Below are 10,215 nucleotides of genomic sequence, written 5' to 3' on the forward strand. Positions count from 1 at the left end.
ATATATATATATATATATATACATATATATAGCTGGGGATGAATTCAGAGAGCAGATGAAGCATAACGGAGAGGAGAGCACTGATAGGAGAAGAATGAAACTATTCTCTGTTTAAATTCTATAGAGTTCAGTCTATATAGCAAACCGATTACGTAACTATGATAGTGTAGAAAGTGCTAAGAGTAGGAAAGATTTTCATCTGATTGTCTACTTGATATACTTGATACTCCTATTTATCTGGTGAAGCATTACTCTTTTAAACATAGAACATAGAAAAAGATTTTACCTTGTGTGTTCTGAAATATATGTGTGTCGTTTTCTATTTCAGAGTCAAAAAAGAATGGCAGGTCAGAGTACAATGTGTTCAGCAACTGGAAAGCTGTATGAATGTGGAACATATTTTTAAAGCAAGTTCTTTCATTTGACACTTATTTTTTTTCTGCTCCTTTTGTCTTGTCTATGATATAAGCAAAGAAAATGACCACATGTTGGGACAATATCACAATTCACTTATAGACTGATACCTGGCTAGATAACAAATACAGCACGGTAAAGCTAAACAGAGATGGAAACAGAGATTTAGAAGAGAGGCATGCTCTGTACTATGCACCACATTCTGAAAGGCTTTCTTAACTTCCAAGCCATCAGGTGGGCTGAGTGGCCAGACTTGCTGGTACACAGTCTACAGCAGAGACTTCTCAATCGGTGGGCATCTTGGAGGAGACAGAGGCAAGCCAAGAGACCTGGTGACTCTTACTATACCAACAAAAAGATGTTTAACCAAAAATATCTCCTCAATATGAAAAAAGTGACATGCGTGATTATTATTATTTAAACTTCCATTGAACAAAGAAATAACTCATTCAAATTCATGATGATGATGATAGTGACGATGAATGGCTAAGAGTAAGCATTTACAATGTGCCAGGCACTATGCTAAGCTCTTTGCATGCATTATATTGTTTCATAGAATGAGCCAATGGAGTAGGTTGTGATTCTGTCTCCATTTTATAAGAGAAAATTGAACCTCCAGCAAGGTGTATATCTTACCTATGTTCACTGCTAGTAAATAGCAGGGAACATTAATCCAGATCTGCCTAATTCCAAAACTCAAACTCCTAATTACAAGTAGAAGATAAAACCTTGTTTTCTCTCTTACTTTCACTCTCAATCTCTCTATTTCATCATAATTTGAAATAGAGAGCTGCAAATATTGAGATTTATACCAAAAACTTTGATAATAATAGACATTTAAATTGCAGAGAAGACCAAACCTTTTTAGATAATAGGTTACATCATTTAACTCTATCTTATCTCCTTTCTATTTATCTTTCAACAATTAGTGTTAAAATAGTAACTTACAGGGCTCCTGAGTGGTTCAGTCCATTAAGCATGTGATTCTTGATTTTGATTCAGGTCATGATCTCAGGGTTGCATGATTGAGTTCCCTGTTGGGCTCCACACTCTTTGCAGAGTCTGCTTGACATTCTCTCTCTCCCTCTCCCTCTGCCCTTCCCCCTGCTCACACACGTGCATGCTTTCTCTCTCTCAAATACATAAATACATAAAATCTTTAAAAAATATGTAACTTATGGAATATTAAAGTTCAATTAAATGAGAGAATTGCTGTTGCTGTTTTCATTTTTGCACATTTTTCCATTTCTATTGTTGTGTATACTTCAAATTCATTTCCTAAGATGTGATTTTTTTTCCCTTGAGTGTCCTCTTTTTAAATTATAGAGAAAACATTTCCATTACCCAACGCAAAATCATATACTGGTTTGATGATAGTAACACATTTCCAAAATTAAACACAGGATCGGTCCATCTACCTATCTATCTATCTACCTAGGATCTATCTATATCTACCATCTAACTAAAATTTGTAAGAAAATTGTACTATAAATAAATAAATAAATAATAAAAGAAGTGTACATTAAAGTAAAAAACATATATGTATATTAATATTTTGATAATATAATAAGAGATCAGACTGAACCAATTTATCTCATACTTATTGACTGCTAGGGGTATTTTGATGACTGTTAAATTCAAAAACCTATCTTTGCGTAAAATTCAAAATATACTCTAGAGGAAACTGCAAAGAAAAATTAACTTTTTTTGGTGTGTGGGAAAGAAACAATTCCAAAGTAAAAATGCTTTACTAAACCTGCCTTGGGATTTAGAATAGTCTAGTAAATAGGGGAATTTTAAAGGAACATAAAACTTTTAACTCAATATCTTGAATGTGACATCTTTTTTTTTGCAAGTAGCTCTGTTGATTTTAGAGATTACTTGATCCATTAGAACTGCATCATCTTTTAAAATATAGGACATGTACTTTAAAGAGTCTGAGTATGGGGTATGTTTTGAGAGGACATCTGAGGACATTTGTGTCCCTTTTAATCTGTGCTGCCTGATAAAACAGGCACAAAAATTAACACTTGGTTCAACACCATTAGTAGCTCTAGCCATTTGTGGTACAAAAACACAAGAAGCATGAAGTAGGCAGTACAAGCCTTCCTCACCTAACTTTCAAGGGGAGTATTTCATGCATTTTTCATGCTATTTCTTTTCTCTTCCATGGGATTTTAATGGACTAAAGTATGCAATGTATATAGAACTCATGATAAAATGGAGAGGCAGGAACAATTTGATTGAGGAAGCTGCTGGAAGAGATGAGGGACAAGTCTTTCAGAATGTATCATCTGAATATAATTTAGCATGAAAAGTAGAAGTGTTTTTGCTATAATCTTTTTTAATAGTACAAGGAGATTTATACTATAAAAAGTCTGAAAGGATTATTCATCCCAAACAGATTATTTTCAAAATGAATATTTATAGAGAGCCTCTGAATTAGGCAGTAATCTTTGCCTTTGTTTAAACACAATCAACAATATGCAAAATAAGGAAGGTCTTTTTAGAAAATATGTGAGCATAAGTACTAATATTGGCAGTCATTTCAATATCTGCACAGTGAGTACATAAAATGAGGGTTGACTAACCTGTTTTATTCTTAATTAGTGAACACCTGTACACAAAGAAAGCATGGCTGATTTATGAATGCATGAAAATCTAACCAGGCAATTAATGTTCAATTTAAAATTCACACTATTAAGAACGTAGTGGAAAGAACAACTTGTACTCGGCAAGTCACAAAAGCAGAAAAGTTAGATTTTCTGTGAATGAATCTTTTCCAACATATTTAGGCTGCATTATCTTTTATATTCTTGGTTGCTTAATTTTTATTCAGAAATAATTTGAACATCTTTTGTATAGTTATTTCCACTTAGTGCAATAAATTAACTGCTTGTGTTTTCTCTCTCTCTCACTTTTTAAAGGATCAGACTTGGTGTGTTTTAGAGAAAGAATCAAATTTTTGTGGTTTAATTATTATAGGCTTTGTTCAATTTGTAAGAAGTCACAAATCACATTTTTTGGTCCAATTCTATAACTATAATACAAAATGGACAGTTAATTATTAGTCTTCTATGTATATGTATTTCTCACCTGGGTATTGGTGTGGGTAGGAGAATATGAAGGAAAAAAGAAATATTCCCTTTTAATCTTTCAATAAAAACATACATAGTACCAGTGCCAGACACTGTTCCAGGTGCTGAAGATAGAACACAAAATTTAGGCACAAATCCTCATTCTCAGTGCACTTATACTCTAATGGTTATTGAGATTCATGTTATCATTGAGTGTAAAAATATTAAAATTTGTTTTTTCCTTCCCTCTATCTGCAATCTATCCCCTTTTCTGTTTTCAGATTGTTTTCATCAACATTATTGACATTTGTGTTTGCCTAAGCTAATGCCCTATTGCACACTTTTTAACATACAGTTTTATAAGGACATAAGAGATAAATCTCAATAAAATTTTATTCAAAGTAGTCAAAAGTTTTACTAAATTTTTTTTCCAGATGCTGGGCAAAATATTTTAAAATTTGCTTTTAAATAAAACTGCTAATTTCCTTATGTAACTACTAGAAATATTTTAGAGATACTTCATTCCAGAAAGCTGGAAGGATGCTGTGTTTTCTGTCAGGAAGAAGATGGATGTTTGTTGTACACATAGATATCAAGCAGTAGGCAAGTTAAGATGATGTTTGCCTCTGCAGGGTATAATTTATGCCAGGTCAGATGGTGAAGGGCAACCTAAAGGGTTCTAAGGAAAGTACGCTGCAATTACAGCTAATTGCTACCACTGGAGAAAAGAGGGTGGTCCTATCTATTCTGAAATTTATGGAATTGCTATATTGAATGAGTATATAATTAGAAAAAGAAACTAACTGCTTTAATTTCCTGATAACTTGAAGATGAGTAATGGGGTTGGGAGGAAATTGAAGCATCTAGATGCATTTGTAGAAACGAGGAGAAAAAGATCTGAAAACAAAATGAAAGAAACATTTTAAAGGAAATAATTTTATGATGTCTAGGTAAATGAATCAGCAAAAATTATACTAAATAAAGCAAACAACCATGGTTAATTCAACTTGCTTTCAAAGTGATTAGAGGCATGCCAAATTGAATTCTGACTCTCCAAAATTCTTACCTGCTTCATTTGTGCGGATCATTCGAGATGGAGTGCTTGGATCTCCAGTCCCAATTGGATTGGTAGCCACCACTCTAAATTCATATTCCACCCAAGGGTTAAGGTCCACTGCCATGGCTGACTCCATGTCCCCTGTTATGATTTCTGGGACTATGGAGAGGAAAGAGATTTCATGGCATTAGGAGGACTCAGAAATAGTTACAAATAGCAATCAAGGATATCACAGGTAGTAACAGAATCAGCAGAATTCCTTATGACACATGGTCATGGTGTCACCTCTGGTCTCATTAGTAAAATGAAAATCAATCTTCAGGAAGTAAGCACTTGCATATGTCAAAGATTGTTGTGGTTAATTAGAATTCTTTCATGTCATCCTTATACATAAATTGCTATAACAAAACTTGCCATTATGTACACTAAAAATCATTTTGGCAACCCCTCAGCCTCAAATAAGAGGGCAACTAAGTGTTATAATTTAAACAAATAGTTCTTAAATTTCTAGGGAAATTTCTTGAGAAGTTTGTCTCTTGCAGTTCTGGCAAACCTGCTTGGCCACTTGGTAGTTCAAAGCAGCAGATTAAGAATACACCTCTTTAATTTAAAAATTCCAGTGTGTGGGTTCTAAGCAGAAGCTCTGCACTCTTCTTGGAGTGACTTTTGTACAATATTTTTATTTTATTAAGGCATACAATTGTCAATACAATTAACACAGAGTAAAATATTTTTATATAGTCTGCATGCTCTAACTGGGACTGATTTTCTTGTTCATTCATCTCTGCTGTCTAGGAAATATTTCTGGAAGAACATTTGTTACAGGGATGATAAGAGAACCTCCCTTATGATGTGCAAAGATCCTCTAGATTTATTTAAGTCCTGGATTTTTATTTAAGCATGGTAGGGTTGGGGAGGCTCTTGATTTGATGACTCAGTGCAGTTTTACTATGACAAGATGGAATTAAATGCATTTGGATTTTACATAAAAATCTCTTTTGAAATGTGTCAAGAGAATGTTACCAAATAATCAGCTCGTGGAAGGTAAATGATCAGAATATAGGCAGTATGGGCTGCCTGACAAATCTCATTGCACCAAAAAGCTGATTTTTTTTTAAGCAGTGAAATGAAGACCTGGAGTAAAGTCTGTCTCTTTTGCTATATTGGCAACTGAGCAATCTCCTTGGAGTCTAAGAGATAGGGGGGAAAATGCCACTGTCCAGCCCGTGTCTTGGCGAAATGCTGAGTTGTGCCTGCCAAACATAAAGGTAGGAAGAAGAGTTCCCCAGACACTTAGCCCTCCCTAGCCCCTAACCCACACTTGTATCAATACTAGTTTTGGTCCACCAAAGACATACTTCACTGTTTAATTTACATCAGTCAGTCACCTCAAACAACACCAGACATCTAAGTCATCCCTCATCCCTTTTATTCCAATCTCCACAGAATTCTGCACATTTCCTTTTCTGCCCTAGTTCCCATCCTTCCCTACTCTGTGAAATCTTTTACTGTGACCTCTGGAATTCATAATCCATTATTAGCAAAATTCCCTGTATACTATTTTCCTTCCTGAACATTCTTCCAATGTTTACTTTGATAGAAACCTGAATCCCCTATGAGGAAACTTTATGCCTCTTAAGGGGTGGCTCTCTTAAGATATTGCAGAGAAGGGTAACCAGTCCATCTGGGTTGTGTGTACCCCCTCCCATGTCTCTAATGGATTTTTTCCATTAGCATATAAGCATGCAGATATTTCCCCCCTTAAAAAAAAAAAACAAAACAAAGCAGAACAAACAAAACTCTCTAAAAATTTCCTCTCCTCCTGGTCTTCATCTAGTTTCTATGTGAAATTTCTTGAGTGTTGTTTGTATTATTATTTGCTGTTTCTACTTATTTTCCTTCCATTTTCTCTTGAATTCACTCCAAACATAAAGGTGGGAAGAAGAGATTCCACGTTGTAGCCAAGATCTTGGGGTCATCATGGATTCCTTTCTTTTCCCCCTCTCACTTCAATCCATAAGAAAATAATAATATTGCTGACATCAAAATATGATTTCTTCACTTCATTTTGCAACAGAACTTATTAAAAGAGTTGTCTGTATTTTCTTTCATTCTCTCCTTTTTTCTTTTTTTTAAATTGAATTAATATACAGTGATATATTAGTTTCAGGTATATGATATAATGATTCAAAAATTTTATGCATTACTTGGTGCTTGTCAAGACAAGTGTACTCTTGATTTTCTTTATCTTTTTATCCTTCCCCCCTCTGGTAACCACCAGTTTGTTTTCAGTATTTAAGAGTCTGTTTCTTTGCTTGTCTCCTTTTTTTAATGTTTTTTTTTCCTTAAATTCCACATATAAGTGAAATCATATGGTGTTTGTCTTTCTCTGACTAACTTACTTCACTTTGCATTACACTCTCCATTTGTTATTGCAAATAGCAAGATCTCATTCTTTCTTATGGCTTTTTCTTCCATTGTATATATGTAGCCTATCTTCTTTATCCACTCATCTATTAATGGATGCTTTGGCTGCTTCCTTACCTAGACTATTATAAATAATGCTGCAATAAGTACAGGGGTATATACATCTTTTCAAATTAGTGTTTTGTTTTCCTTTGGGTAGGTACCTAGTAGTGGAATTACTCACTCACATGGTAATTCTATTTTTAATTTTTTGAGGAATCTCCATACTGTTTTTCACAGTGGCTGCGCCAATTTGCATTCCTACCAACAGTGTGTGAAGCTTCATTTTTCTCTACATCATTGCCAACACTTGTTATTTCTTGTCTTCTTGATACTAGCCATTTTGACAGGTGTGTATCTCATTGTGGTTTTGATTTGTATTTCCCTGATGATTAGTGATATTGAGCATCTTTTCATGTGTCTTTTGGCCATCTGTATTTTTTTTTTGGAAAAATGTCTATTCAAGTCCTTTGCCCATTTTAAAATAAGATTATTTGAGTTTTTTTTTTTTTGTGTTGAGTTGTTCTTTATATATTTTGGATATTGACTCCTTCCCAGATATATCATTTACAAATATCTTCTCCCATTTAGTAGATTGTCTTTTTGTTTTGTAAATGTTTCCTTCACTGTGCAAAAGCTTTTTATTTTGGTGCAATTGAAATAGTCTAATTTTGCTATTGTTTTCCTTGCCTTCAGAGACATATCTAGAAAAATGTTGCTGTGGCTGATGTCAAAGAAATCACTGCTTATGTTTTCTTTTAAGATTTTTATGGTTTCAGGTCTCACATTTAGGTCTTTCATCTCTTTTGAGTTTATTTTTGTGTTTGGTGTAAGAAAGTAGTACAGTTTTATTCCTTTGCAGATAGCTGTCCAGTTTTCCCAGCACCACTTATTGAAGAGATTGTCTTTTTGCCTTTGTACATTCTTGCCTCCTTTGTTCTAGATTAATTGACTTTATATGTGTGGGTTTATTTTGGGGGTCTCTATTTTGTTTGATCTATGTGTTTATTTCTATGCCAGTACCATACTGTTTTGATTACTACAGCTTTGTAATATATCTTGAAATCTGTTCTTTTTTCTCAAGATTGGTTTGGCAATTCAGGGACTTTTCTTGTTCCATACAAATTTTAGTATTATTTGTTCTATTTCTGTGAAAAATGCTACTGGTATTTTGATAAGGATTGCGTGAAGTCTGTAGATGGCTTTGGATACTACAGACATTTTAACAATATCTGTTCTTCCAACCCAAGAGCATGGAATACCTTTTTATTTGTTTGTGTCATCTTTAATTTCTTTCATCATGTATTATATTTTTCAAAGTATAGGTCCTTCACCTCCTTGGATAACTTTATTCCTTGGTATTTTGTTATTTTTGGTGCAACTATAAATGGAATTGTTTTCCTAATTTCTCCTTCTGCTACTCCATTACTATAATACAGAAATGCAACAGATTTCTGTATATTAATTTTGTGTCCTGTGGCTTCACTGAATTAATTTATGGTTCTAGGATTTTTTTTTCATCTTTAGCATTTTCTCTATATAGTATCATGTCATCTGCAAATAGTGAGCTTTATTTCTTTCTTACCAATTTGGTTGGCTTTTACTAATTTTTATTGTCTGATTGCTGTGGGCAGGAATTCAGTACTATGACAAATAAAAGTGGTGAAAGTGGACGTCCTTGTCTTGGTTCCTGATATTAGAGGAAAGGCTCCCAGTTTTCAATGTTAGATATGATGTTAGTTGTGGGTTTTTCATACATGGCTTTATTATGTTGAAATGTGTTCTTTCTATACCTACTTTGTTGTGTTTTTATCATGAATGGATGTTGTACTTTGTCAAAAACTTTTTCTGCATCTATTGGGATGATCATAGGACTTTTATCTTTCCTCTTAATGTGATATGTCACATTGCTTGATTTGCGAATATCATTTATTGTATATTTTTATAATAATTTTTTATTATGTTATGTTACTCACCATACAGTACATCCCCAGTTTTGGATGTAACGTTTCGTTATTCATTACTTGAGTACAACACCCAGTGCACCATGCAATATGTGCACTCCTTAATTCCCATCACTGCCTATTCCAATCCCCCACCCCCCAACCCTTTGAAGCACTCAGTTTATTTACCAGAGTCCATAGTCTCTCATGGTTCATTCCCCCTTCTGTTTACCCCCCTTCCTTCATCCCTTTCTTCTCCTACCGATCTTCCTACCTCTTATGTTCCATAAATGAGTGAAACCATATGATAATTTTTTTTCCCTGCTTGACTTATTTTGCTTAGCATTACCTCCTCCAGTGCCATCCATGTTGCAGCAAATGTTGAGAACTTGTTCTTCCTGATAGCTGAGTAATATTCCATTGTATATATGGACCACAGTTTCTTAATCCAGTCATCTGTTGAAGGGCATCTCCGCTCCTTCCACGATTTAGCTATTGTGGACAATGCTGCTATGAACATTGGGGTGTGTGGCCATTCTCTTCACTATGTCTGTATCATTGGGGTAAATAACCAGTAGTACAATTGCTGGATCATAGGGTAGCTCAATTTTTAACTTTTTAAGGGACCTCCACACTGTTTTCCAAAGTGGCTGTACCAACTTGCATTCCCACCAATAGTGTAAGAGGAATCCCCTTTCTCCACATCCTCTCCAACATTTGTTGTTTTCTGCCTTGTCCATTTTTGCCATTCTAACTGGCATAAGGTGGTATCTTAATGTGGTTTTGATTTGAATTTCCCTGATGGCTAATGATTTTGAATATTTTTTCATGTGTCTGTTAGCCATTTGTATGTCTTCATTGGAAAAGTGTCTGCTCAAATCTTCTGCCCATTTTTTCATTTGATTATTTGTTTCTTGTGTACTGAGTTTGAGAAGTACTTTGTAGATATTGGATACCAGTTGTTTATCTGTAGTGTCATTTGCAAATATCTTCTTCCATTTCATGGACTGCCTCTTAGTTTTTTTGACTATTTCCTTGGCTGTGTAGAAGCTTTTTATCTTGATGAAGTCCCACAAGTTCATTTATTATTTTGTTTCTCTTGCCTTTGGAGATGTGTCATGAAAAACGTTGCTTTGACCGATGTCAAAGAGGTTGCTGCCTACGTTCTTCTCTAGGATTTTGATGGGTTCCTGTCTCACATCGAGGTCTTTCATCCACTTGGAGTTTATCTTTGTGTATGGTGTGAGAGAGTGGTCAA

At 34.4% G+C, this 10,215-nt stretch overlaps 1 protein-coding gene across 1 annotated transcript in view; it reads right to left on the reverse strand.

Moving 5' to 3' along the window:
• CNTN5 (contactin 5) overlaps positions 1-10,215 on the reverse strand; it is a 1,363,322-nt gene that overhangs the window by 86,203 nt on the left and 1,266,904 nt on the right. The window contains exon 18 of the mRNA XM_034666129.1: positions 4,558-4,707. Within this exon, the coding sequence (XP_034522020.1) occupies positions 4,558-4,707 (150 nt within the window). The remainder of the gene's footprint in view (positions 1-4,557; positions 4,708-10,215) is intronic.

This window comes from Ailuropoda melanoleuca, chromosome 8 (assembly GCF_002007445.2).
Source record: "Ailuropoda melanoleuca isolate Jingjing chromosome 8, ASM200744v2, whole genome shotgun sequence".
NCBI classification, from domain to species: domain Eukaryota; kingdom Metazoa; phylum Chordata; class Mammalia; order Carnivora; family Ursidae; genus Ailuropoda; species Ailuropoda melanoleuca.